Below are 27,323 nucleotides of genomic sequence, written 5' to 3'. Positions count from 1 at the left end.
TGATATTGAGGGGAAAAAATGTGTGAGAAGGGTGAATGTAGAGATCTGGGGCTTCCTGTAGGATGCTGTGGTCATGCACAGGTGCCCCAGCAGCTTGCTTGCCCCTCAGGTCCCGCAGTGTTGTCCAGATCAACACCAGTATCCACTTTGAGCCCCCCAAGATTAACATCTTCACCAAGGACTGCAAGCGCAATGGGAAGGATGCCACCTGCATGTCAGCCTTCATCTGCTTCACTGCCATCTTCCTCTCAGCCCATTTCCAGACAGCCAGCGTGGGTAAGCAGCGGGCAAAACCCCCATGTGCTCCTCTGGGGGCTCCCAGCCCTGCAGGTTGCTCGCCTCTGCCCCAGGCCACAGCTGTCCCACCACCTTGCAGCCACTGGGACGACGGGACGTGCGTGGTCCCGCAGAGCTCCCCTTGCCCCGTGCTGCAGCAGCAGGACACATCTGCACTCCAGATGTGCACACTTCCGATCAGCTCGGAGCAGCTTTACAGATGGATCGTTCCTCTCTGAAAGCACTGCGCGCTGCTGCGACCCCACATCCACCCCAGTGCTGGGACTCAGTGGGGAGGAGAGCAGCTCAGCACCAATCCTGGCAGCAAATGCTCTCAAGGGCGTTCTGGATTGGGAAAAGCTGGTCCTGAGCAAAGCCCAGGAGCCTCCAGCTCTTTGCTTCCCCACGCACGTCGTGCTGCAGTGGGTGCAGAGTTGTCCTGCTCAGCACCAGCTGAGAACCCGCAGTTGCAGAGCAGCAAAGTGCCTGTGAAGCAACACCTCCAGAGCGCTTCCAGGCCGATATAACCATGCATGAGCTAACTACGTAGAGATGCTGCACATAACCCAACGTTGTCATTGCAGCACTGCGGTACGAGGCGGCCATCGATGAGCGGCGGTACGCTCCACGGGCACTGCTGGATGAGAGTGGTGAGAGGCATGCACGGCAAGCACTGGTGCTGCCAGCAGGGCAGGAGCACTGCGAGACGCTGCGCTTCCACGTGCTGGTGAGTAGGGCTGCATCTGCAGGAGGGAAGATGCTCTCCACCTGGCACAAAGTGAGGATGCAGCAGCCTGCATCCATAGGGTGATGGCGGAGGGCTCTGTGTGGCTGGGAAGGAGCCTGGTTGCTGAGCCTGGATTTATTGGCTCTGGGTTTGATGTCATCAAGGATGGGCCGTGGTCACGGAGCCGCGTCGCATTCCAGCTTGCTCTGTGTGCGTCTTGGGGGTGGCATGCACTCCGTGCCTGGATCAGGCTGGTCCTCCCACTCCAAAAGCAATGCAAATTCACTTTTTCCTGTTGGAAGCCATTTAGCCCCTGCTGCTCCTGTCTACTGCATCCCAAACCTCGTGGTCCCCACCCCAAGCGCGGGAGCTGGCAAAACCCTTGATGTCGTGCATGGGGAACAGCTGATGCACAAAGCTGGCCAAACTCAAACATTCCCAGCAAATGATGAGAATTCTTCGGAGGCCAAGGAAGCTGCCAGACTGGCCTGGCCCCAAACCCCAGCCTGAACTGCCATGAACTTCTGGGAAATTTTTGGTTCTGGAGACGGAGCTTGGGATTTAGCTCCTGAAGCATCATGCTTCGAAGCAGCCTCGTGCACCTCGGGTATTTGGAGCGTGGGGGGAATCTGTGGACATGCATGCAAAGCGTGTGAGCTGTTACCAACTGGACAAGCTCCAGGGACGGGCCCCAGCGGGGCAGCTCTGGGGTGGGAAGTGCTCAGGATCATCCCCTACCTGCACCATTGGTTGGGTGGGTGCAGAGAGGGGATGATCATACACAAAGGATACTGCGCTGCAAAGCTCTCAGCGCATAAAATAACCACCCGTGCCTCCAGTTCTGCTCTCTGATGTTGCTCCACCACAGTGTCCCTGTCCTTCCCAACCACTGCTCTGTGCTTGCTGCAGGACACGGCTGACTACGTGAAGCCGGTGACGTTCTCCATTGACTATGAGCTGGAGCAGCCCGAGAGCGGCCCCGTGCTGGATGATGGCTGGCCCACCTCGCTCCGGGTCTCGGTACGTGCAGCACTCTCACACAGGAATCCTTGCTGTCTGATCTGAAATGTCCCTGTTCATTGCAGGGGAGTTTAAAGATCCCTTCTAGCTCAAACGCTTTTATGGTTCTATGGAAATTCACCCAGCAGTGGCAACCCAGCAAAGCACCAGATGCTGAGGGTTTCTATTTCTTATTCCCAGGGAGTTTTGCCGTGGGATTTGGGAGTTCTGGCTGGAGGTGCTGCAGTGAGGGGGTGTGCATCCATGGTAGCCCTGGTTTTAAGCAGAGGTTTCCCATGGGAGCTTAGCTGCAGAAGGGTGGGTGCACACCAAGCGTGGTTAGTGATGCCCAGCAGTACTGGAAGCAGTGTGGGACTGGTGGCTGTTGAGGACTTAGGTGTCTGCAGTTGGAATTGAAAATCCAATTTAGAGGACAGCATGCTCAGTGGGCTCATCCCCAAAGGAAGCATCTGCTGTCTTATTCTGGAGCTGCCACTCCCACCCCTGCTGTGATCATTTCATCCCAGGGCAAAACCATCACCAGTCTGTTCTTGTTGTCCCCACCAGGTCCCTTTCTGGAATGGGTGCAACGAGGATGAGCACTGTGTCCCTGACCTGGTCCTGGATGCCCGAAGCGATGTGCCCAGTGCCATGTGAGTTGGCCATGCTGGGGCTGGCACCCCAACCCCAGTGGCGGCACAGATCCCGCACTGAGCACCTGGATGCTCCCAATATGGGTGGCGTGGGGCTGGTAGAGGACAGAGCAGTCCTGCTTCCACTCCATGAGCATCCCCACTCTCAACTGGGAATGGATTGGTGTGTTTCCACACAACTCGTATCTGGTGCCATGGAGACAAATCAGAAAATAACAGGGGGATAAATGCCAGGCTTGATTCATGCAGCAGAAATAATTACGTGCTATGTCTGATCCCTTAAAGAGCTTTGAGAGGTCATCTCAGGGGGCCTGGGCCTCAGCTCACGTCGGTGGCAGTGGCTTCTGCGCTGAGCTCGTGGTGATAAAGAGGTGACATCTGCCGAGAAAATCACTTTTGAGATTGTGTGTTGGAAGAGATGCGTTCCTTCATGTCCCCCAGCAAGGCTGCAGGGCTTTGCCTGCTCCTTACCCCTGTGAGAGGGGAAAAAAAAAGCCAAAAGCAACACACAGGGACGTGGTATGCTGACGCCATGGGGTTTACATCCTTCCTCCATCCCACAGGGAGTTCTGCAGCAGAGCCCTGCGTCGCGCAGCGCCCGCCTGCTCTGCCTTCAGCCTCTCCTTTGACACCTCTGTCTTCGTCATCGAGAGCACACGCCGGAGGGTGGCAGTGGAGGCAGTGCTGGAGAACCGTGGTGAGAACGCCTACAGCACCGTGCTCAACATCTCCTTCTCCAGGAACCTGCAGTTCGCCAGCCTCATCCCCAAGGTGCGAGGCTGGTGGGTGGGAGAAAGGGGATCCTCAGCCCTGTGGGTTTAGGTCCTCTGCATTCACTGCCTCTTCAGCTCCTTATTTCAGAAATACAACAGTGTTTTTCATCTCAAGCAAAGTTATCAAAGATTTGCTCTGTTCACAGGCACCTGGCTCAGGAGTAAGCAGATTGACAACAGAGGTGTGGGGGTTGCTGCGGGTTTGGGCTCTGCAGAGGGCGAGAGCTTCCCAAAGAGCTGGAGGTGTTTGGGCAGCAGGGACCCAAGCCTTGAGCTGAGCTAATTAACACTTACTCCTCATCTGGTCACTGTGCAGAACAGTATCTTCTGATGATCAGAGTTCACAGGGAGGCACAGAAAAAAAATCTTCTTCCCGAATTTAGTGCCAAGAACAATCGGTTTCATTCATTCAGCACTGTAACTGAGCTTTGGAAGAGGATTTAGATGGGAAAGCTGCAAGGGGCTTGTTGGAAATGCTGCCCTCCAGGAGTTGCGTGGGGGGCTGCCCCCGCAGCAATGCGTGGGGGGCTTTCCCCAAAGTTTATGCCTCTCCTGTGAGGGATGTTTGCCAGCTTCACGTGGCCATGAGGTGGTGTCACAGCCGCTCTGCGTCCCCTTTCAGGATGACACCGACATCAACATCGACTGTGCGACCGAAGAGAAGCACCCCAACAGGAGAGTCTGCAATGTGAGCTACCCCTTCTTCCGTGCCAAAGCCAAGGTAATGCTGTCCCCTCAAGAAACCCTTGGTTTGGGGGCCCAGGTGTGCCCAAGCCCGAAGCCAGCTGTGCACGACCACGATTGCTATTCCATTTCCAAGACTGGGAGCCAACGTTCCCACCTTTGCTTTCCACCGTGCGTTTTCCTGCCTCCAATTAACCGAGGCCAACCAGCCCCCTGCCCCACCCCCACAGCAGCACCCCAGATCCAGCACAAACTGCTCTGTGTCACAAGCCTGGAAATGACAGCTCCTGAAAGAGCACTCTGGATGCCTGTGGCCAGGAGCGAGCAGGGAGCAGCTCCCCATGACCTCCGGGGGCTGAGAAGGCATCTGCCCAGGTAGCCCAGGTCCTGCCAAGACAAAGACAAAGCTGGAGATGGAAATTTGGCCGACGAGCAGCAGGAGCTTTAATATCATCGTCAGCTGTGCAGTCCCAGACAGCTTGAGGTCATCGCCACGGCACTCGCAGATGTGACACAGATCACAAAGTTATTGCTGTTGGCCCCCGGCCCCACTGCCCGACCCCGTGCAGCAGATGTGCACTGCGGCCCCGCACTGCTGCTCCCCCTGAGAGCACCCTTTCCTGAGGGGCTGCTTTGTTCTCCAGCCTCGGAGCAAAAAATGCAGCACAACAGAGGAAAGGGAGCGAATCCTGCCCGTCCCCAGCACGGCCTCTTTCCCTGCTGGGAGATGGGGCTGTGCACGGTGCCCTGCAGCATCTCCCCTGCTGGAGCAGGAGGTTTTTCCCCACGTAATGCTTTCTCCCCCCCCCCCCACAGGTGGCTTTTCGCCTGGATTTCGAGTTCAGCAAGTCAGTATTCCTGCAAAGCATGGAGATCTACCTGGTTGCCAACAGGTTAACTTAGCTAGCTGCCCCCCCCCCTCCCCTTGCTGTCTGCAGCATCGCAGCCCCCTCCTCTGCCTGCAGCTCTCTGCTGGGGGGGTTGGTGGGGAGGGACCCTGCGGTGCTTTGCTCAGTGCTGGGTTTGCTGCATCCGGATGGGGAAGAGCCACACAGGGACACCACTGCTGTGGGTCCCTCTGCTCAGAGCCCACGGGGCTGCTCCGCTGCTGTCTGCGTGCAGCCCTCCTCCAGCATCTCACACCCCAGGCTGATGAAAGCTCTGCTGTAGAACTGCTTCTCTCTGTGCTCTGGCTGTAAAGCAGAAGTGGACCTCTTCCCATTGCGCTCCTGCACCCCAGCACCACACAGAAATACCCAGGAGCTGCTCACCTTGGGCCTTGCTTCTCTTTCAGTGACAGCGAGGAGAAGGAGAGCACCAGGGAGGACAACGTCGCCCACCTCAACTTCCAGCTGAAGTACGAGGCCGACCTGCTGTTCACCAGGTGAGGAGCACGGGAGCCACTGCTTGGAAAATCAGCAGGGAGAAGCAAGGAAGCTGCACTGGGTTAAATGCATGAGTGGAAATTATTCGTGGGGGGGAAAAAAACAGGTTTCTGTCAGTAATAACATTCCTAGCAGGTGTCTGCAGCCCATACTGGGGCTGTAAAGCTGCACCTGGGCTGGCAGCTGTGCAGTTTGCAGTCACCTCTGCAGACTGAAGGCTGTGCATGGAGAGCTCTGAGCATCTGCCAGAGCAGAGCGTGTCCTCTGTCCAAAGCAAGGAGGGAGCGAAGGAACAGCTGATAATTCATTAACCTGATTGCAAGAAATAACGTGGACACAAGCAACACGTTCCCTGGCACTGCTTGCTGTGATTCCAGGAAGCTTTTTTAGACTTCTGTGTGTGTGTGTTTTAACACTAGAGGAATCAGGGGAGAGAAAATAATGCCGCTTCATTACTGACAATTTATGGAAGCGTTCTCTGTCCCCCTCTGTCACCACAGGGCATCCAGCCTCGACTACTATGAGGTCAAGTCCAACAGCTCCCTGGAGGGATATGGCAGCACTGGTCCCCCCTTTCACTGCACCTTCAAGGTAAAGAATTGCCTGCACCCCACCCCTGTCACTGCCCTGCTCATCCCTGTCCCCCATCCCTGCCCTTTGTCCCCACAGCTGCAGAACCTGGGCTTCTTCCCCGTGGAGGGGGTGACCATCAAACTCACCATGCCCGTGGCCACCAGGGCTGGCAACCGCCTCCTGCTCCTCACCGAGTTCCTGGTGGACCAGGTAGGAGGGGTCCGTCCCAGTGAGACCCTCTGGCATTGGGTTTGGAGGTGGGGATGGAGGCACCCCGTGGTGGATGGCCCTGCGTCGTGCACCACATCACGCTCACTCTGCTGTCCCCACTGCAGGGCCACGGTGCAGCAGTACCAGCCCTGAGGGTCAGGGGGTGTCAGGTCCCCCAATCCCCCCAGGATGCAATGAGGTGGCACCAGCATGTCCCCACCTGTTTGTCCCCATCTGTTTATCCCCACAGGAGAACACAACGTGCAACATCTGGGGGAACACCACTGACTACCGCCACACACCAACCGAGGAGGACCTGTCCCGCACCCCACTCCTGGTAGGCACCAAGCCCCACAGAGGACCCCCTGGCTGGGGAACCAGGGGGCTGTCCCTGCTCGGTGCCACGGTCAGGGCACAGAGCCCACAAGGCTGATGCTCCCAATTCCCCCTCTGCAGAACCACAGCAACTCCGATGTCATTTCCATTGACTGCAACGTGAAATTGGCCCCCAACGAGGAGATGAACCTCCACTTGCGTGGCAATCTGTGGCTGAGGTCACTGAAAGCAGTAAGTCCACACCAAAAGCAAAAGCCGTGGGGCCGCAGGGCACACCCCCTGGGATTGCAGTCCGCTCAGCCCCAGCGTCTCTTTGTGCAGCTCAAGTTCAAGTCACTGAAGCTGACCACCAACGCTGCCCTCCAGAGACACTTTGGGAGCCCCTTTGTCTTCCGTGAGGAGGACCCCGGCCGCCAGGTGAGCCCAGGGCAGGGAAACCCATGGGAGATCATACAGCCCCATGGCTTTGGGGCCATGATGGGCTGGAGCAAGCCACCATACACCAGCTCCAGGCACCCCAGGCTGTGTGCTCCGTGTCTGCAGCATCCCGTTCCCTGCTCCGTCACCAGCCCTTCTCCTTTTGCAGATAACGTTTGAAATCTCCAAGCCGGAGGAGTCGCAGATCCCCATCTGGATCATCGTGGGCAGCACGCTGGGGGGGCTCCTCCTGCTGGCACTACTGGTGCTGGCGCTCTGGAAGGTGAGCAGTGCCCTGGGAGGGGGGGGGGGAAGGGGATTGCGATGGAGGGACCACCCCGGCTGCGTGCCCACGGTTCCCACCTCTCGCGTGGCTCCTGGAGGAAAAAAAAATGCATCCTCGCAACGGGAATGCTCCATTGGGCATCGCGGCAGCGCCTCTGTTTTTTTCCACGCCGTCTCTTTAAAAGAGAGGCGTTCCCACGCAGCCAGCCCGAGTGATGCTGGGCTTTTTCTCTTCTCTCTGGTTCCCTACAGCTCGGCTTTTTTCAGAGCGGCAGGCGCCGGCGGGAGGCGGAGGAGCAGCGGAGCGCAGCGGTGCTGGAGTGATGCTCGCGGTGGGGGTGGGGGTGTGGGGGGGCTCTCCCTGCCTCCCAGGCGCATCGCCCACCGCCCCTCTCGGTGCTGGGAGAGCCGGGGGGTGTGAAATGACCTCGACGGGTCCGAAACCCAAAAGAAAACGAGAAGCAAAAGATGCGTGGCGAAGAAGAAGACGTACACCCACCCTCCCCGCCCCGCGGCAGCGCAGCCGGGGGTACTTCAAAGCGGGGTGGGGACGGCTCAGCGCTGCAGCAGCACCCGCGGGGCAAGCGGGAGCGCATCCCCACCCCCAGCACTCCACGCGGGGCTGCAGCACCTCCGTGGGCACTCGCTATGAGAGACGTACGCTCACACCTCCACCACGGAGCAGCACCGCAGCCCCAGGGCTCAGCCCCTCCCCCAAAATAAGGGGCGAGAGGAGCAGAGTGGGGCTGCGCGGCCCCGGAGCCGTCCGTGGGGCAGCGCTGGGGCGGGGAGCGGAGTTGCCTTCTTCTTCATGCACTGAAATGCAGAGCAGAAGGGCGGGGGGGGGAAGGGGGCCGTGCTCGGCACCGGAGGGTCAGGGCCGTGCGACAACGCTGTTTCCTTTTGGCGTAGCGGAGTTATTTATGCTGACACTCATGTTAACGGAGGGGGAAGGGAAGGAGACCGTGTGATGGTGGCTGGGAAGGAGGATTTTGGTCTTGTTTTTTTTGTCTGTTTGGTTTTGTTGTTGTTGTTGTTTCTTTTGTTTTGTTTCTTTTTTTTTTTTTTTTTTTTTTTGAAGGATTAAAAATATGATGTTTGAAAACCGAAGGAGCTCCTGTGCTGTTCTGCACTGCAAGGGGAAGGAGTGGGGTGCTCCTCCCCATGGACTGTGACATCTGTGGGCACCACCGAGAGGAACAGGGGCAGTGTGTGAGCCTATGGGTGCACACAACCCATGCACGTACATACAGATAGATACACATGGGCGTACACACACACATCTCCCTATATAATGTCTATAGCAACACATACACACCCCTAAAAATACATATATATATATATATATATATATATATATATACATACACACACACAATTTATGTATACACACATATGCATATCACTGTGTGTGTATATAATTATATACACATTCCTATATGAATTTAATATGTGTAAATATTGTATAGCCCCTGTAGCTTCCTGCTCTGCTGTGAGCAGGGCTGTCCAGAGCTGAAGGGGAGCTGTGTGTATACATATATATACACATAGCAGAGCAAAGATGGCAGGGTGAGGAGCCAATGTGTTTGTAAAGCACTTCTCTTTGAGGGCACACAGCCCCCATGGCAGCAGTAACCCCCCCAACCTGAGCCAGGCTCTTCCCCCTGGGCTGCACAGAACTGCTCGCTGCTGCCTAAGCCCACATTCAGTGTTTATTTGTTTGCCATACAAATAGAAACGTGTGCCCAAATCTCACCTTGAAGTCCTACCCAGATAGTTCTTTAAAAAAAAAAAAAAGAAAAAAAAAAAAAAAGAAAAACCCCAACCTCCAGAACATTCTTCCATCATCTGACAGTTAAAAAGCTGCATGTAAAATGACAGAGTTCCCGTGGAGACCAGTGCAGCTCCCAGCCACCAGAGGCACTGTCTCGAGCAACAGTTCCACTGTACAATCAGCTGCTTACTGTAAAAGACCTTAAGATAGGACAGTTCTTCGTAAAAACTTTAAGTTTTAAGAGCCATTTTTATCATAATGAAAGGAGTAAAAATGATGAAAAATTCTCACAAAGTCCAAATCCGGGGAGGCACAGACTCCACGCGTGTTGGAGAAAGCAGTTTCAAGCAGAACCACGCTCTGAAGGAAGACTCTCTTTGGCGACGACGACCCCGTGAGGAAGATACAGCATCTGGAATCGGAGAGTGCAGTTCCACATCCTTTGAGTCAAAGGAAGGTGGGTGCTGATCGTCCAAACAAAACGAGTGAAAGCAGTTTGAAATGCTGGGACACACACAGACACAAATACCCTACACGTTTTCTAGGGATCCATGCATGGTCTTTACATATGAGGAACTTAGCTACGTAAAAGGGAACCACGGTGTTGGTTCACTTCGACCAGAAGTCACTCAGTACTCACTGCAGCACTGCAAGAGAAACAGCTCAGTACAGCTCAGTACTTCAGCTGCTACGAGAGGAACAGACCACATTTTGAACCTGTATTTCCTAACAGAGCATCCCCTACTTCTGTAGCTGTTGATAACTGCCGTTCAAAACGTCATTAAAACAAAACAAAATACGATTAAAACTTAAGATGTTACCAACATCTTCAGCACGAACTGAAAGGCATTGCAAGACTGTGAGGTATAAGAGCAACGGGCTGCTCTGTGTGCTGAGACCTTAACCAGACAACTAGCAGGGAATTTCCTTCCCTACCTCGCTTGGAGATGTTTTAAAACCTGCAGAGCTGCTGCCTCAGGAGCAGTGTGAGCGGGGCCTTCGGGGCTCCTCTGTACCCTACTCAGAGCATTCAACTGCCGTCACCAGTGGAGACTCACACCTGAAACAAAGCGTTCTGCACCACTTACACAGGGAATCCTTCTGTATGTTTCTGAAAATGCAGGAGAAAACGTCACGATTATTATAATTTCTCAATTAAAAGACCAAAATCTCAAACAGATCTGATTACAGGAAAATCATGTGGCTTTTTTCCCCCCCCCCCCGCCAGGATCCACACGAGAACAGAGGCCGCAGACCGAATCCAAAGGAACCGAAACAAAAGCAGGGAGAAACACAACTCCATGTACACACACATGTTCAGTCGTCTGCAGCTGATGGGATAGCACCACCACGAAAGATTTCACGTAGCCTAATGAAACTTCACAAACTCCTCCAGAGTTCTGGGGATCTGGTTCTGATAGCTGATGTTATAGATCCGCACCGCACGGGCAGCCAGGCACTTGAGACTCAGCTTCATTTGAGTTTTAAGGAGTATTTCAGACACCCCCGTGGTACTTTTATCCAGAGGAGTTTTCTTCTGCTTATTCGTCATGTCCGTGTGGGCACCGGCCTCCACCAGGCTGATGATGATGGAATGCAACGTCAAGAAGTCGCTGATGGGCCTGTGGTACTGGACGATGAGGTGGAGAGGGCTGTTGCCATCGTTGTCCACGGCGTTGACGTCAGCACCACAGTCCAGCAGCAGCTTTGTGACGAGCGCGTTGGGGAAGCTGCAGACGTCATTGGTGTGGAAGTCGTCCACGGGGGTGCTGGAATTGACGGCGTGGTGCAGCAGGCTGGAGCCGTCCCGCGTCCTGGGGTCGAGGTGGATCAGGTTGTAGATCTGCTTGTTGATCCGCGACTGATCCTCTTCGCCGCACTGGGTCTTGGTGGAGATGCAGACTAAGTAGAGAAAGGTAAAAATATTGCATTCGTAGTTGTCCATGGCTGTGTGGATGTCGGCGTCCTGGGTGGATTTGATGCGGGACATGCCTTGCTCTATTTCCAAGACGCTGCACCTCAGAACGCTCTCGATGTCCTTGGCTTTCACCGGCTCGTTCAAGTGTATCATCTGAGAAAAGACCTGGGCGAACCTCAGGAGGTCCTTGTGAGTATTCCTGTTGCCTTTCTGCCTCAGATGCAAGGCGTGGAGCCACAGCTTGATACACTGCTCAAACTCCATGTTGTCCGCATAAACGGCCCCGCGGTAAATGATGGGGTGAGAGACATCGATGTTGTCCGAGCCCAGAATTCTTTCACGCACAATGAGGCCCTCCATGTGCAGGGCATCCCTGTCCTGCCTAATAGCCTCTAATTCCTGAGGAGTTCTGCATTCCGTCCTGTTTCTGTAAGCTTCGATTGGTGGGAGGACCTCTTTCTCGACGATGTTCTCGCTGTCTCTGTACCTCTCCAGCATGGCTAAGTACAGGTAGTGGTAAGTCTTCATGATGTCATAGTTCTCCCTGTCATTTGCAAACGAGGCTCCCAGCAGCTCCAGCGCCTCGATCCGGCTCCTCCTGCTGCAGCCGGCGTGTGCCAGCAGCAGCTCCACGATGTCTGCCTTGCAGCTCTCCGCCGCCACCTTCAGCGGCGTCATCCCGTGGCCGTTGACCATCATGGCCGCCTTCCACTTGACCAGCTCCCTCACGATTTCCAGGTGGCCGGCCTCGGCCGCGAAGTGCAAGGCCGTGGCTCCGCAGTGAGCTTTGGCATTGGGGTCTGCGTGCTGCTCCAGGAGGTACCTCACCACGTCCGTGTGGCCCTTGTAGGCCGCGATCATAAGGCAAGTGTTGTCGTACTTGTTGGCGATGCTGATGTTGGCGTTGTTTTCCACCAGGTACTTGACGATGTCCAACCTGCCGTCGAAGCAGGCCGCCCTCAGCGGGGTGGAGTTGGTCACCGTCGTGTGGTTCACGTTGGCGCCGTGACTGACCAGCAACTTGACCACCTCAAAGTGCCCCGCTCCTGCCGCGCACCACAGCGCCGTGGCCCCATCGATGACGAAGCTGAAAAGAGAAAGGAGGGAACAAGCAGCTCAACGTTGGCGCCGTGCGCGACAAAACCAACGCCTCGCCGTTACAAGACACTTGACAGCCACCCTGTTTCTGAAGGCAAAGAGACCCAACGGGATAGCTGAAGTGAAAGAAAAGGGACTTAGTGAGCACACAGGCCTCCTGCAGGAAGAAGTGCTGTGTGGAAGCTTCAAAGCAGCCTGGGGTGGAGCCAGGTTTTGCACCAGCACTTCCCGGGCTGCTTTGAAGGTCCTACCTGCAAGCTGCAGCCCCCGGCCCGCGGAGGTCTCCGGAAGAACAGCGACAGCAATGCTGCTCCTTTCATCCCTCGTGCCAGAAACTCATTAAAGGAACAGATTTATCTTTAAGCTCACATATTGACCAAAACAAAACAAAACAAAACCCCTTCTTTGAGTTCAGGCACGAATAACAGTGTAACTAGAGCATACATTTGGCAGCAAGGCTGCCTGAAGAGCTCCACGTCACTTCACGTGTTCCCTGCCCCCTGGGGCTCTCTGCCACCCCTTCTGCTGCACCGATTCCTTGAGACCCCAGTGCAAACCAGACCAGCAATCAGATTTAAAAAAAAAAAAGAAGACGTTCAGGAATAAAACAGCACTTTAGAAAGAGGAAGCTATTCCAGGCCGGAGTGCTCCGGGGCTCTGTTTTGCATTACAGCCCTGCAGACAGCTTGCTGGCACTCTAAACGTGGGGACAGTTCCCTCCAGCAAAGCCTCACAGCTCCTTAGGCTGCTTTTATTCCTAAATCTTCAGCGCCTTCTGCAACTACAAATGCAAGGGCTGATGTCCTTCCCAGTCCCCTACATCTCTGAAGCAGCACTTAAACACAGTTCACCCTGCACATACAGCCAATATCTGATTGTTTCCATACGTCCACGCAGCCACGTTTTTCAAAATTAAAATATCATAAGACACCAGCTCACTTTCAACTTCAGCAGCCGTTTTCACCCTTCTACAAAGCTCTGCAGAAACAGCTGCTTGTCTATTTGTAAATCCAGCATCTCTAGACAGCACTTCAGAGGCCACTTAAGAGCCCTGGCATGCAGAGATGTCTATATAACAGATGTGGCTACCTTTGTTCCCAGTAAGAAGTTCCTTATTTTGCACATACGTAACCACAACAAAGCACTTTTCTATTAAAACAGCAGTAAATCAGGATCCAGGCTCAGGGAGTGAACACAAGGTAATTCACTCACGTGCTACAGGTCCACATTTACAAGTCAAAAGCTCAGAGGCCAAACCAGGGGGGGTTTCTGGGCCACCTTATCACAAATATGAAAATAATGCCAAGCATGATCTGGGATCACATGCTGCCTTTCTTCTCACCAGGCTGTGACTCCTACGGAGGCCAGCGGAGAGGTGATGGCACACTGCGCCCATTGTATCTCAAACAACACCTCCTTTAATCTGTATCAGGCAGAGGCTCTGGCAAGCAGATCAGCATCCCATCAATGCACAGCATGAGAGAAAATGCAGCAGCAGAGGGGAGACAACAGCCCTTCTATCACTTTCTGTCAGCAGAGGCGCTTCTTTTATCTAAAATAAGGACAGACACTCATGCTAGAAGGTACCCTCAACTAGTTTTTACTTGTGAAAAGAGGGCTGAAAGAGGAATAAAAACCACACACACAGGGAAGTCAGTTCCCTCCACTTCATTCAGCATGCAAGAAGCAAGACAGCCTTCCCCTGGGTTAGGTGGAGCTGCACGGACATCACTGCAGCTCATCAGGCAGGAGCCAGATGAGAGATACAGGGGAACCATGACGATCCCTCTCGGTATCTGATGGGAGCTCTCCTTTCTGTGCCAGCACACAGCCAGCTACCTGCCAAACCCGAAGCTGTTCAAAGGGCAAAGGGACCTTCAGGATTAGTCAGCCGTGGTTTTAAGAATGACACATGAGGAAGTACTTGACAAGAGTGGTGAGAGACTTTAGAATCAAGAGAGGTAACGAAGCTCATGCCAGCAAAGCGAAGGGACGTGTGAGCACAATGGCCTGCAGGTTTAAGGTGAGGACAGGCAGCACTACTTCAGCACCTAACACGACAAAAGTAATGCTCACTTGCTGTTAAGAGAGCACTGTTAAAAGGCTAAAGTCTACTTAGAAACAGGCTTTCTGCAGTGAGCTGGCCACGTCTCCCCAGACCGAGAGCAAACCAAGAGCGTTCATCCTGCCTGTCACACAGCACCACGAACAGTGGCTCCTGGGCAATGCTCGTGTCCTTCAACACAGCTCCTGTCCTAAACCATCTCCTTTCCCTCCCTGCCGCCCCGTGCCAGCCTCCAGTGGTGAGGAAGCAGCTACTTGTCTGAACTGGGAATGGAGCAAGCGAGTAGCACCACCCCACCCTCATCCTACTCATGGTCTGTTACAGAATGGCTCATGTCACAGAAAAGCTGCTTTGGTGCAGAATGCATGTGGAGTTTCAGTTCGACGTGGTGAAGGAGCATCAGGTGGCTACACCCCCAGGACAGCAGTGCCATGCCCATCCCAACAGCTCAGCCACCAGCTGAGCAATGCCAAGCAGGCAGCCACGGCCTGGTGCTGGTCCTGGACACAACATTATAGGCCCCAGACACTCTGTGACAAGGTGCAGTGCAGGCCCTGGACAAACTGTCGCGTGCCCAGGACAGACTATGACCATAGAATGACAGAACTGCTTGAGTAGGAAGGAATCCTTAAAGGCCATCTGGTGCCACTCCCCTGCAATGAACAGGGACACCCACAGCTCCACCGGGTGCTCAGAGCCCCTCCATCCTGACCCTGGGTGTCTCCATGGATGGGACATCCCCCACCTCGCTGGGCAGCCTATGCCAGTGCCTCTCTAGTCCTACCGTAACAAGTTTGTTTTCCTTACAGCCAGCCAAAATCTCCTTTTAGTTTGCGCCCATTTCCCTTTATCCTATGACACAGACCGCACTAAAGACTCTGTGTCCTTCCTTCTCTTCCCCAGCCTGAGCAGCCCCAGCTCTCTCTTAGGGGAGGCACCCCATCCCTTGGGTCCTCATCTGGAGGGGCTCCAGCAGTCCCACGTTACGACAAGTCCACGACAGGCTGCACACACACCGTGCCCCGGCCAAACCACCTCCGGGACCAGCGTGGGCCCCATCCACGCACGGGCAGGCCCCAGGCAGAGGGCCCTACGTACCCATCGAATCGCACGGTGCCGGTCTGCTGGGTCTGCACGCGGTAGTGCTCGAGGAGCAGGCGGACCACCTTGGTGTGGCCGTTGCGGGCGGCGATGATGAGCGGGGTGGAGCGCTGCCCGCCGTGCTGGCTGACGTAGCCCAGCAGGTACTTGATGTCGCTCTCGGAGCGGTTGAGGAGCAGCGCGGCCAAGGTCAGCACTCTCCCCTCGCTCGCCGCTTTGTACACGTACCCCGCCAGCCCTTCCATCGCCGCCTCCTCCTCCTCCCGGCTGCGGCCCCGCCGGCCCGGACGGCCCCGCTCGGGCCTGCCCACGGCCGCCGGGGCCGCTTCTCCGTCGGCCTCCCGCTCCGTCCTGCCTCGGGGCCCGGCGGGGGGCACATGCGGCCCACTCGGGGCCAGCCGCCCCCCGGGCCCGGCGGCTGCGAGGCGGGGCAGCCCCAGCGCCCACCTCCTCCTCCTCCTCCTCCTCCTCACCCGCGGCCCATCCCAGCGCCGCCGTTCCCGGCCGGGACGCGAACCCGCAGCCCCGAGCGCCGCAGGGTGGTCAGGGAGGGGGCGCCGGAGGAGCGCCGCACCGCTACGGGTCGCCGGAAGGGCCCCACGGAGCGCGCGCGGCCGCTCCGCCCCCGATTCCGGAAGCGAAACCGGAAAGGAGCGCCGCGCGTACTCTTCCCCCCTCCCCCACCCCGGGAAACAGGAAGCCGCGCGCTGACGTTCCGCGTTGCGGACGTTCCCCCCATCGTTTTCCCCCCCACCCCACCCGCGGGGTCTCCCTCAGCCTGCCCTGCCTTTGGGTTGGAGTCACTTGGCGTTTTCTTTTAACAAGACGTTGCCGGCGGCTTTACAAGCGACCCCGACCCCCATTGCCTCCTCCCCAGTGCCACCCCTCCCCCCGCGCGCTCAGCAAAGCGTCCCGAAGACCCCCGAGCTCCCCCCCCCGCAGCCTGAGGTCCCCGTGGGACAGAGGGCACTGACACACGGCCCACGCCGATACGCAGCCCGTCTGCTGCGCCCCATTGTCCTGAAGGGGATCCGGTATCGGCCCCATTAAGAATTAACGGAGAGCCGTGCAACCGGAGCTCTGCGTGGGGAGCAGCGTGCATTATGCATGGCAGCGTGGCCCGGCCGTCACCGAAAGGAGCCCCGAGGAGAGGGGTCGGGGCGTTGAGTCAATGGGGATCGGCCTCGAGCTGTGCCGGACACGATGAGTTCACGGTGAGTGGAAGTGGAGTTCTTCTCCGTTACCTCCACCGTCTCCTCCACTTTGCAGAGTGTTCCCAAGAAAAGCACGCGTCGTGTTCCTCAGCGCACAGACGGTGATGAAGGGAGAGCCCACATCCGTTCTGCCGCCCCATCGCAGCCATCCGTGCCATGCTCGGTGCCGTCAGGGTTCATCATCAGCCTGCAAACACTTCCAGCCCAGCAGCACTTACCAGGGCTCTGCACTGCCATCCCTCCCCAGCACCATTCGTTGGGGCCACGCGCACGGGAGGCAGCGCAGCATCACACAGCGTTTAGATCTCTGTGATCCTTAAGGTCCCTTCCAACCTAGGCCGCTCTGTGATCAGCCCCTCGTGGCTCCCTGGGTTCCCCCCTGGTGCACTGTGCCCGTGCTGCCCCACGTCTGGTGGCTCGCTGACAGCAATGCCCAGCCCGTGGCACAGCCATGCTGCTCCCGGACCCCTCAGTTGAGCTCTGTGTTTACAATGAGACGCCGATGGTGTGAGGCAGTGTCTGTGCTCCGACGGCCTTTCCCCACTTCCAAATCTCATTTCCTTGTCCAGGTGGGGGGGGGGGGGGGGGGGTCGCATCCCTGCATGTGGTGGCACTTCGGGACCAATAGGGTTTTGTTTCTGAAGAGCGCTTAAGGATTTAAATACCATCTCTCTCTCTTTCCTCTATTTTAAAAATAGCAAAGATTATCCGAGCACGCTTTGGACGGGGAAATAAAACGAGCAGCCCAAATTTCCTATGACGTGAAATACAGGCGACGATCACGGGCTCCGAGGGTTTCCCGTGCGTTATTTACCCACTCTGACAGCTGGAGGAGGCAGCAGGGCAGTGCCGCACCCGCAGAGCAGTGCCTGCTCCCCGTTTTGGGGCTGAAGCAGTGCGTTTCAGTCCCGGCGCCCACGCTGCGGGGCGGCACCGCGTGCTGCCCGGCTGCTCCCCGTCCCAGTGTGCGTGGTGGGAGAATAGAGGAGGGGGACGCGGGGGGGTCACGGTTCCCATCTCCAGCCCCGGCTCCCCCCGCCCGCAGCCGCGCAGCCGCCCGCCCTCCCCCAGCGCCGAGGCGGAGCCCGGGCGGAGCAGCTCCGCACCGCGCCGTGCCGTGCCGTGCCGAGCCGGGCCGTGCTGAGCCGTGCTGAGCCGTGCCGAGCCGAGCCGAGCCGGGCGGGCGCATGCAGGGCTCGGCGCGGCGGCGGCCGTTCCCGGCGGCGGCCCCGGGCTCCCCGCAGCCCTCCGGACCGCTCTACGCGGGCAGGTGAGCGGCGGGGCCGGGTGCGGGGTGGGTACGGGCACCGGGGCGGCCCACAGTGCCCAGAGCTCCCGGCACCATCCCTGGGACCCCCCCCCCCCCCTCCCCCCAGCATCACCCGCAGCGCCCCTGTCCGCCTATGCCTGACCTCCCCCAGCCCATCCTGGCTGCATCGGATACCCAGCTCCACGCGGATCCCCACCCCCCACTTATACACATCACCCTGACCGCCTCCCTGGATCTTTACGGACCCCCCCCCCACCCCCGGCCCCGCTCCTCCAGTGCTCCCCGGGTACCACCGCCTCATCCGAGATGCCGCGGTGCCCCGGGGCATCCCGGGCGGTTGGGTATCCCCGACCTCGTGGCAACATCTTAAGGGAGCCACGGCTCTCCCACGCTCATCCCAATCCTCCAGCGTAGCGCCGTCCATCCCGCAGCTCCGTGCTCAGCTCGGGGCTCTGCTCTCAGCGCCCCAAAAGAGCTAGTGGTCCGTCGGCCCCAAAGCGGCTGCTTTCCCTCTCCCCTGCCTGGAGGAAGGGGCTCGGAGGAGCGGCTCTGCAGGGGCAGGGCAGAAGAAGAGCCTGAGAGCGAATGGCCGGAGCATCCCTGTGCTGCAGCACGGCAGGGCAGGGATACTTTCTTGCATTCGTTAACTTTTTTTCCATTCAGTGCTTTCATAGCATTCGACGCCTCTTTATTTTTAGCGTTGGAAGTGCGGTTGGGAGCTTTGTTTTGTCACCCAGAGCTTAAAAAGAGCTGCACTTCATTCAGCATTCGGGTTTTTCATCCCGCTTTTCTGCCCCCTCCTCGTCTGGGAAGAGCCTTCGCGAGGGCCGTGTGGGTTTTTATTCCCGATGCTTCACCTTTCTGTGCCTCCTCCTCCTCAGCTCAGCTCCGTCCTTACACCACCCATCCCAACCCACCCAGCAGCAAAGCTGAGCACGCAGCCCTGGAGCCTCCTCCCGCCTTCCCCATCCCCGTGGGGCTGACGCTCTCCTTCTGTCCCCACCAGGCATGGGGCAGCAAAGAACGAGGACGCCTCCAAGACCTCCCCGTTCCACCTCGACCTGTGGTTCTACTTCACCCTGCAGAATTGGGTGCTGGACTTCGGCCGTCCCATTGCCATGGTGAGCTGGGGGTGGCAGAGCTGTGGCAGTGCAGCCCCATAGGTTTATGTTTGCGTAACACCTGTGATGTTAGTGCTGCTCATCCCTTCACCTTTGCCTGCACATCCTGAGCGTGGGGCTCTCCGTACGGCACGTGGCAGGACACAGGGGCTGCTTGCCCTAAAAATGAGGCTTTTTTTAGTGCTGGCACCTGAACGGGACAGCACGTCAGCAGGGATCCGCCGCTGTTGGGTTCCTGGTGCTTTCCTCTGAGATTCAGCTGCACCGTTCCTTCAGCTCCCGTGTCCCAGTGGTGCTGGCAGGGATGCTCCCAGCTAGGACAGCTCCCCTGTGTCGTTCTTAAAGCACTGATGGGTCTCTTTCCCCCTCTCCTCAGATAATCCTGCCGCTGGAGTGGTTTCCCCTAAACAAACCGAGTGCCGGGGATTATTTCCACATGGCTTACAATGTTATAACACCGTTTCTTCTGCTAAAGGTAAACCATTTCTACCATTGCCAGCCATAAAAGCAGGGCACGTGGCACTCCTCCTCAGGTGAAACCATTCACCAACTGCAGCTCCTCCTGCCACGCTCTGCTGCGTTCTCTCCAGAAGGATCTGAGGATATGGGCTGCTCGGGACCGAGGCAGTGCCCACCACCCCCTCCCCCCCTTCCTGCACTCTGGAACCCGTTTTCAGCCTTTCTAACAATCTCCCAGCCACCAGCCCTGAGCCCTGATGGGGCTTTTGAGGCTTCTCCTCCTGCTTTGAGGCGATGCGGTGCTTGTGGAGCAGTGGCAGTCAGTCTGCTTTCACCATCCGCGCCCTGAGCTGGAACAAACCCGGTCACACTCTGCACCCACACAGCTCAGCCTCTGCCAGAAGTGCTGATTCGAGGGGAAGGCCACAGGAGTTGGAGCCCGGGAGAAATCCCTTTGCTTGTCCGTGTGCTCCCTGCATGTAACAGCACAGTGCTTCGCCCCGGCTCAGCTGAAGTGCATTAAGACAACATCCATGCAGACCTTACGGGGCAGCTGAACTGCAGCACATTTCCTAAGTCGTTCAGTGCTTAATCACACTTGCTCTTCAGCATTCTGTCTGTAGCTCGAATTTATCCACTGCCAGCTGCCAGGTCCTGCAGCCACGTTTTCAGGTTAAGGACTGTCCTATCCCCAGGAATCTTTTCCTAGGGAACACTTGGCAGCCAGGAGATGTGAGAAAGTGATGATAAATATATTTTAACCTTCATTAGCCAGGAATTGAATTATGTCCCGAGATGGAAATGGTTCTCTCCTGAGTCTGGGAGTAATTGAACTCCACTGGGGCAGGAAAGGAACGCTGTCAGCGCTCTGCAGGTCGCAGTTTGCTGCTGTGGTCTCCCCGTGTTCCCCTGAAGGACATCTCTGCCCTTCTTTCTGCGTGGATGGGAGCTCCCTGAGCCCCGTGCTCCCCTCCCTGAGCCCTCTGACAGTGACAGCCGTTAGAGAGAGGGAAAGTTAAGCCTCAGAATTAAACACAAATAAGGAGCTTTTCTGTGTTTATGCAGACGAAGGACTGCAAAGCTGCTTTGGCAGCGCAGGGCTTGCTGGGTCCCAGGGCTGCCATATCTCCCACCGATGGGCACTGAGACCTTCCCCATCCCCAGGCTGGGAGGGACAGCACTTCTCTGCCCACAGTGAGTGGGCTGAAATGAATTAGGGCTCATTGCACTCCAGGAGCAGAAAGAAAGGGAGGGGTCCACTTCCATTAGGAAGAAAAGAAACCAAAGAACCCGGCAGAGCCCCCTGCCAACCCTCTGTGTGGGGATGGGTGTGCGGCGCAGGGGAGCGGTGCGGGAGGTCCCTCTCGCCGCTGGAGGGCACAGAGAGGCTGCAGGAAGCACGAGGGGAGGGAGAGCTGGCAGCTGCCGCTCTGTGGCCAGTGAACGATGCCTTTGGACAGGACTGGGGGAGGAATTGCTGGGCGTCCCGATTGGGAGTCCCTGATTGGGAGTGGGAGCGCCCCACGATGTGATTCATCGTCCCAAAAAGGGACTCGTGCTGGGAGCAGGAAGCCACACGGGCTGCGCTTCTCTGCAGATCTCTGTATGGCGAGGGCGACTCCTGCCAAGCGAGAGAGGGACGAATTCATCACAGCCTCACTTCGTCCCTTCTCACGGCTCCGTGTCTCCGTTGTCAGCTCATCGAGCGCTCCCCGAAGACACTGCCGCGGTCCATGGTGTACGTCAGCATCATCACCTTCGTCATGGGCGCCAGCATCCACCTGGTGGGCGACTCCGTCAACCACCGCCTGATCTTCAGCGGGTACCAGCACCACCTGTCCGTCAGGGAGAACCCCATCATCAGGAACCTGAAGCCAGAGACGCTGGTAACGCCACTTCTTTATGCCGGGGCTTAGAAAAGAGTCACGGTTAATAACGGGCTGCTCTGATTTCAGAGAGCTCCGTGCCCTCTGTGCCCTTTTCAATCTGTTCCGTTGCATTGCAGATTGATTCCTTTGAGCTGCTCTACTACTACGACGAGTATTTGGGTCACTCGATGTGGTAAGTGCTCTGCAGCGTCGATCTGGCGGCCTCAGAGCGATGCGCTCAGGGGCAGAGCTGCTCTCCTCGTGGTTTGCTATGTGAAAAACCCCACACAGGTTTGGGGAGGTGGCTGGGGGGCTCACAGGGGTCTCTCCCTCGCAGTGCCTTCCGTTCCTGATGGCAGCACTGTTTCCTCCCTCCTCTGCCCCTTAAAGCACCACCACCACTGTTCAGATGATCACGCTCGTGGAGTGGTCGTGCTGTCTGTGTGGAGGGGGAGGGGCAGGGCTTGGAGCCCCACGCCCACCCCAGCACCGCCTCTGCCCCCAGGTACATCCCCTTCTTCCTGATCCTCTTCATATACTTCACCGGCTGCTTCACGCCCGATGAGGATGAGAGCAGGATGCCCGTGTCTGCCCTGCTGCTGACGGGGCCCAGCAGCCTCTATTACTGGTGAGTGCCCCCCACACCGTGCCAGCCTGGAAAACCCAAGCAAATCTCCTTTCCATGGGCTTCTGAGGGCTGGGGCCACTTCAGTCCCTGACCCTTTGTGGGGTGTTCGCTCACCCACTGCGCTGCTCCTCACACTGGCACAGCTGTCCCAGCACCCCGTGCTTTTCCAGCTCCTCGGGAATCCCAGCACAGGGATCCCAGGGGCTCAGGATGTTCAGCACCACCCAGCGCCCTGCAGGGCTCGATGGCCTTTTGAGAGAGGCCTTATTTATTTCCCATTTTCATTAGCCTCATCTTCTCACACGGTTTCGCTGACGGCAGCCTAACAGCTTCCCGCTCATTCTCAGCGACTGCGCCTGTGCCTTTGACCCCTGCTGAGGCTGTTCTCATACAGTAAATTAATTTTTGATCATCAGAGCCATCAGGATCATTTGGTCAGTTCCCACTTACCCCTTTAAACACGTCGGCTCGGTCTCTGCCCCTCCAGGCAAACCATTTCAGATGCACTGAGCGCAGTTCCTCCTGCCAGCACCCGACTGATCCTCAGCACAGCTCCCTGCAAGGAGGCACCCACGGGTCCCCCCACCCCACAGCTCCTGGGGGGGGCACCCAAAGCACTCCGTGGCCCCCAGCACTCCCCGTGAGTTTGCTGCCTGTCTGTGCTCTCTCAGATGAGTGCAGTGTCATGGTGTGCACCCGCAGGTCTGCGTGGTGCAGGAGGAAAGAAATGGGAAACAAACAAGCCACAGTTGCTCAGGTTTCCCATGAGCAGAACCCAAACCCTCCTCATGTCTCATAGATAAGAACCAAATCCTTCCTCATTTCCCATAGACACGAACGAAGTGCGAGAGGTCCCCCACCATCACCACCAGCACCATTTGCCTTAAGCTTTCAGGACTCACCAGGGCCATTTCTCTGCCCCACAGTGGGGAGAAATCAGTTCCTGGGCTGACCACAAACATCACGCGTCCCATTCGGAGCCGAGCAGGGCCAACCCAAACCCAACACCAACCCAAAGAGCCACTTTAATGGGGGAAAAACGGCGTAGGGTGCTTGCCATGGGCTCCTGCTGTCAGTACAAACCAGGCGCTGGTTTTGGGGTGGGCACTGAGGGTGCTTTGCTTTGCAGGTACCTCGTGACCGAGGGGCAGATCTTCATCCTTTACATCTTCACTTTCTTCGCCATGATGGCTTTGGTGATGCACCAGAAGCGCAAGGGGCTGGTGCTGGACAGCAACGGGCTCTTCCTCTTCTACTCGTTCATCATCACGCTGGTGCTGATCGCGGTGTGGGTGGTGTGGCTGTGGGACGACAAAACCCTCAGGAAGAAATACCCCGGGGTGATCTACATCCCCGAGCCGTGGGCATTTTACACCCTGCACATGAGCAACCTCCACGCGGCGAAGGAGAGTTTATAGGTTTTGATATTTTGGAGTGAATTCGAGCAAAACAAAAAAAGTAATAATAAAATCTAGTTTTTCTAATGTAGAGATATTTCAAATAAATCCTTTGCCCGACGTTGGCTGCAAGGTGAATGCTGTCACCCGGGGGGGGGGGGCTTTGCTGGGAGCCCCCATGCAGTACTCAGCTGATGGAGCTGGGTTCTCGTGGAGGTGGGGAGTGCAGGGGAGGGTGTGGTTGTGCTGGAGCAGCACTGGGGTGGAGCTCGGGGTTGGGGGCTGCTGCTGTGCCCCATCTCTGGGCAGCATGAGCTGGGGGGGGGGGGCACGCAGTTCCCATCATGGGGGGGTTCGGGGTCCCTTCCAAACCAACCATTCCACAATGCATTACAGTATGGCAATGTATTTCCATAAGTTGTAGGACTGCTCTTTGGCTTATTGCTTATTTGTGACATGTTATAATACGTTAATGTGTGGGAATGATGATTTAGGGCAGAACCGTAACGTTTGTTCAGCAGTTTCATAGAAAACCCTTAAAAGAAGAGAAAAAGGATGGAGAAAAAAAAAAAAAAAGAGGAGGAAAAAAAAAAAGGAGGAAAAAGAAGTGGAGGAAAAAAGAGGAAAATAAAAGGGGGGGGGAAAGGGGGAAAAAAGAGAAAAAAGGAATATAGAGGGAAAAAAAGAAGAAAAAGAGGAAGATAAGAGGAAGAAAAGAGGAAAAAGAAAAAAGGAAAAAGGAACAAGGAAGAAAAAGGGGGGAAAGAGGGAAAAAGAAGGAAAACAGAGGGAAAAAGGAGGAAAAAGAGGGAGCAAATGGGGAAAAAAGGAAAATAAAGGAGAAAAAGAGGAAAAAGGGAAAAAGGAAAAAGGAAGAAAAAAGGAAAAAGACTGAAAAAGGAAAAAAAAAGAAAAAAGGAAAATTAAGGAGGAAAAATAGGGATAAAAGAGGAAATAAAGAGGGGAAAAGGGGGAAAAAGAAGAGGGAAAAAGGAAAGTAGAGGATGAAAATAGAGGAGAAAAAAAGAGGAAAATAAAAGGGGAGGAAAAGGAAAAAGAAAGTGAAAAAGAAAGTGGGAAAAAAAAGACAGAAAAAAAAAAGAGAGAAAAAAGAGAAAAAAGGAAAAAAAAAAAAGGAGAGGAAAAGAAACCCACCCGGAGCACCACCCCACCGCCCCACCCTCCGCCTCCCGCGGCGCTCCGGGTGTTATTTCAGCCCTCCCCGCCCCACCCGCGGACTTCGGCCGTTCTGCGCTGCGCTGCGACCCGCGTGGATCGGCCATGGTGAGGGGGAGGGGATGGGGGTGGGCGTGGGACCCACGCGGTGCGGCGGACCCGCAACGATCACAAAGTTTTGGTTGTTTTTTGTTTTTCTCCTGTCTTTCCCCCCCCCCCACCCCCCCCCGCAGGCCAAGTTTCTGTCCCAGGATCAAATTAATGGTACGTATTTACTGTTAGCGTTAGCGTTACTTCCCATCAGCAGAACGGAGCGATCCCCGCTCCCACCGGGGGCCCCCCCGTGTCCCCCCCCCCGCTGGGTGTGCCGGGCTCGGGGGGGGGGCACCGTAGGCAGAAGGATTTCAGCTGTGGTGGGAGGAAAGGGACAGACCCGGCTGAAACCCCCGGGGGGGGATAACCGGAGACCCCCACCCCGTGGAAGGGGATCTGAGAAGTGGGGCTGGGGGGGGGGGAGGGTGTGCACAGAAGTGCACGGCGGTGCTGCGCTGCAATAAGAGTATTATGGCCAATCTGCTCAGCGGGATCGCGGCGGGGGGAGCCGGGGCCACGGCCCCACCGGGACCCGGTGCCGCTGGGAGGGGGGAGGGGGGGCCGTGCCATGCTCCGTCCCTTCCCCGCTTTGCAAGCCTGGACTTTTAATTACCTTTAGCACTTGAATAACTGAAACACAAAATCTCTGAGGTTGGAAAAGATCTCCAAGATCCCCAAGCCCACTCCCCATCCCCGACTTCAGTCCTCCCCCCCCCCCCCCCCCTCTACACCGAGGGGTAAAGGGACACCCGACACAGCCACCCGATCCCCCTCCTTCGCCACGAGAGAGACTTTTGGCTTTTAATTAGAGTTCAAGGAGTGCTTTTCGCTCTACGACAAGAGCCACAAGGGGAAGATCCGTGCGGCGGACCTGCTGGCCGTGATGCGCTGCCTGGGGGTCAGCCCCACGCCGGCCGAGGCGCAGCGGCACCTCCACCTGCACAGGATTGGTGAGTCCCCAAACACGGCCCAAAATGGGTCTGAGGGGAGGGGCACGGGGAGCGGAGCTGTCGGACCCCGGCACGGGGCGGTTGGGGGGGAGGGGGTTGGTTAAAATGGGGTCTGGAGGTGATGGGTGAGGAGGAGGGGATGCGTGTCACCGTGCACCCCGGGAGCCAGCATGCAGAGTGTGCTCCAGGCTGGGAACTGCTGCACGCGGGCTGTGAGGGACACCAGCAGCGCTCCCCCCATCACATCAAGGCCGGGAGGAGCCCCAGGAAGGGGAGCTGGGGGCTGGGGGAGGTGGGACAGCTGCCCCAGGCTCCATAGGTGGGTCTTTCTCACATCTCTTGCCAGAGCGCAACGCGGAGCTGGACTTCTCCACCTTCCTCAACATCATGTACAGGCAGATGAAGCAGGAGGAGCCCGAGAAGGAGATCCTGACGGCGCTGGCCATGATCGATCGGGAGAAGCGAGGGCTGATCTCTGCTGCAGAGCTGCGGGCCAAGCTGACACGCCTGGGGGAGAAGCTGAGCGAGGAGGAGGGTACGGCGGCTCCGGGGCTCCCACTCCTCCCTTTCCCTCTTCCCCCATCCCTCCCGTGCACACGGAGCACTCCTAATTCCTGCCCAGCAGCGCAGTGCACTCAAACACTGAAACCCAACTGTCCCAGAAGGGCACTCAGCTCTACTCGGGACTGAGCAGCTGAGCTGCAGGGACGCAGATGTTTGGATGAGGTATTATTATTAGGACATTAAAATCGGGGTCAGTGGCCGCCAGTTTCACACTGGGTGGCACTGCTCAACCGACCCTGACCCCTTCAAAGCCCACACCCCACGTTCCCCAGCACCACGGAGCTGTACCTGAGCTCTAATTAAGCCCTGGCCTCCCTCGTTTGCTTGCAGTGGACGACCTGCTGAAAGAAGCCAAAATTGGACCAAATGGAACCATCAGATACGAAGAGTTCACCCGCACCGTTTGTCTCCCTGCAGTTGACTACTGACAGCAGGAGGGGTTTGCTGGCAGCAAGACCTGCAGCTCCTCCCCATCTTTCCCCATCCCCATCTGGACTCAGGAACCATAGTTTGCCTTTGGGAACCCAGGGTCCGCCTCAACCCCACCCCACCGACAGAGAAACACTCACAAAACACGAGCTGATAACTGAATAAACGAGGTGTGGCATTCCCTTGTGGCAACGCGTGGTGCTTCACATGGGTTCGTAGCATCCAGCAAACCTTCCTGCCCTGCCAGGCCCTGCAGCCTGACCCAGCAGAGCCGTGGGCTGCTGGCACTGCTGCACACGGAAGGGATGCGGGCTCTGCTGGCTGTAGGTGTTGCCAGCCTCAACGTGTGGGAATTCTCGTCCCCCCTCCTGCAGCACACTGATGCCCGGAGTGCTGCGCTCTGTCGGGGTGCAGTGTCACACAGGGTTGGTCTCAGTGATGCTCTGCTGAGCTCCTGAAGGAGCCTGGCAGGGAAAACAGGCTGCAGAAATCCAACTTTTCCCCAGCTGCAAAAAACAAATAGAAAACCAAGTGCAAACCCATCTCCAGACTGCTTGAAGTCAGTACTCATCTCGTCCCACGGTAGCATGGCAACCATAGCTGAGGACAGAGGGCAGCACACGGCCGCTCCCTGACGCCCGAGGAGGGATGGGCTCCGTGTGCACCCCACTGCCCATCGCCTCCTCCTCCTCCGTGCACTGCTGCCCCACTCGTGAGAAGCCCACCAGCAAAACCCCCACAGCAGGGGTCAGCGTGGGGCACCCACAGCTCCACCACACACCCCCCCCCACGTGGGGCAGGAACTGGACCAGCACACAGAAAGCAGAGAGTGGGAGCATCCCTCCAGCAGCAAAGCACCGCTGCTCACCCCCCCCGCCCC

At 56.9% G+C, this 27,323-nt stretch overlaps 4 protein-coding genes across 4 annotated transcripts in view; 3 read left to right on the top strand and 1 right to left on the bottom strand.

Moving 5' to 3' along the window:
- The window catches only part of ITGA11 (integrin subunit alpha 11), a 31,878-nt gene extending 24,048 nt beyond the window's left edge, over positions 1-7,830 (top strand). The window contains exons 16-30 of the mRNA XM_065734100.1: positions 110-276; positions 861-1,003; positions 1,913-2,023; positions 2,570-2,655; positions 3,219-3,426; positions 4,051-4,149; positions 4,929-5,005; positions 5,407-5,496; positions 5,998-6,088; positions 6,167-6,280; positions 6,531-6,617; positions 6,737-6,847; positions 6,938-7,033; positions 7,203-7,316; positions 7,571-7,830. Coding sequence (XP_065590172.1) covers positions 110-276; positions 861-1,003; positions 1,913-2,023; positions 2,570-2,655; positions 3,219-3,426; positions 4,051-4,149; positions 4,929-5,005; positions 5,407-5,496; positions 5,998-6,088; positions 6,167-6,280; positions 6,531-6,617; positions 6,737-6,847; positions 6,938-7,033; positions 7,203-7,316; positions 7,571-7,642 — 1,666 coding nt within the window. The 3' untranslated portion in view covers positions 7,643-7,830. The remainder of the gene's footprint in view (positions 1-109; positions 277-860; positions 1,004-1,912; positions 2,024-2,569; positions 2,656-3,218; positions 3,427-4,050; positions 4,150-4,928; positions 5,006-5,406; positions 5,497-5,997; positions 6,089-6,166; positions 6,281-6,530; positions 6,618-6,736; positions 6,848-6,937; positions 7,034-7,202; positions 7,317-7,570) is intronic.
- A 2,480-nt stretch (positions 7,831-10,310) lies between these two features.
- Positions 10,311-15,671, bottom strand: FEM1B (fem-1 homolog B). The gene is made up of 2 exons (XM_065734098.1): positions 15,272-15,671; positions 10,311-12,097 (listed from the first exon to the last, which is right to left on the bottom strand). Exons 1-2 carry the CDS (start codon positions 15,517-15,519, stop codon positions 10,462-10,464), a joined length of 1,884 nt encoding a protein of 627 aa, XP_065590170.1. The 5' UTR covers positions 15,520-15,671; the 3' UTR covers positions 10,311-10,461.
- Positions 15,672-17,411: 1,740 nt separating this feature from the next.
- Positions 17,412-23,293, top strand: CLN6 (CLN6 transmembrane ER protein). Its single transcript, XM_065734099.1, has 7 exons — positions 17,412-17,758; positions 18,765-18,879; positions 19,256-19,354; positions 21,036-21,224; positions 21,344-21,399; positions 21,712-21,834; positions 22,964-23,293. Exons 1-7 carry the CDS (start codon positions 17,676-17,678, stop codon positions 23,250-23,252), a joined length of 954 nt encoding a protein of 317 aa, XP_065590171.1. The 5' UTR covers positions 17,412-17,675; the 3' UTR covers positions 23,253-23,293.
- Positions 23,294-24,461: 1,168 nt separating this feature from the next.
- On the top strand, positions 24,462-26,618 carry CALML4 (calmodulin like 4). The gene is made up of 5 exons (XM_065734339.1): positions 24,462-24,515; positions 24,641-24,671; positions 25,310-25,450; positions 25,797-25,985; positions 26,345-26,618. Exons 1-5 carry the CDS (start codon positions 24,513-24,515, stop codon positions 26,440-26,442), a joined length of 462 nt encoding a protein of 153 aa, XP_065590411.1. The 5' UTR covers positions 24,462-24,512; the 3' UTR covers positions 26,443-26,618.
- The last annotated feature ends 705 nt before the right edge of the window (positions 26,619-27,323 follow it).

The sequence above is a fragment of the Cyrtonyx montezumae genome, unplaced genomic scaffold (genome assembly GCF_038088225.1).
Source record: "Cyrtonyx montezumae isolate F1298 unplaced genomic scaffold, pur_monq_1.0 scaffold_17, whole genome shotgun sequence".
NCBI classification, from domain to species: Eukaryota; Metazoa; Chordata; class Aves; order Galliformes; family Odontophoridae; genus Cyrtonyx; species Cyrtonyx montezumae.
Note: the sequence above shows the minus strand (reverse complement) of the source record. Positions and strands in the feature narration are given on the sequence as shown.

What these genes read in the sequence shown, in the direction of transcription:
- FEM1B (XM_065734098.1), bottom strand. Translation starts at nt 15,519, where the DNA reads ATGGAAGGGCTGGCGGGGTACGTGTACAAAGCGGCGAGCGAGGGGAGA. An exon ending in GGCACCGTGCGATTCGATGG is followed by an intron (nt 12,098 to 15,271) that starts GTACGTAGGGCC and finishes TTCTCTTTTCAG; the next exon opens with CTTCGTCATCGATGGGGCCA.
- CLN6 (XM_065734099.1), top strand. Translation starts at nt 17,676, where the DNA reads ATGCAGGGCTCGGCGCGGCGGCGGCCGTTCCCGGCGGCGGCCCCGGGC. An exon ending in TATTTGGGTCACTCGATGTG is followed by an intron (nt 21,400 to 21,711) that starts GTAAGTGCTCTG and finishes CTCTGCCCCCAG; the next exon opens with GTACATCCCCTTCTTCCTGA. An exon ending in CCCAGCAGCCTCTATTACTG is followed by an intron (nt 21,835 to 22,963) that starts GTGAGTGCCCCC and finishes TTTGCTTTGCAG; the next exon opens with GTACCTCGTGACCGAGGGGC.
- CALML4 (XM_065734339.1), top strand. An exon ending in GTCCCAGGATCAAATTAATG is followed by an intron (nt 24,672 to 25,309) that starts GTACGTATTTAC and finishes GCTTTTAATTAG; the next exon opens with AGTTCAAGGAGTGCTTTTCG. An exon ending in CCTCCACCTGCACAGGATTG is followed by an intron (nt 25,451 to 25,796) that starts GTGAGTCCCCAA and finishes ATCTCTTGCCAG; the next exon opens with AGCGCAACGCGGAGCTGGAC.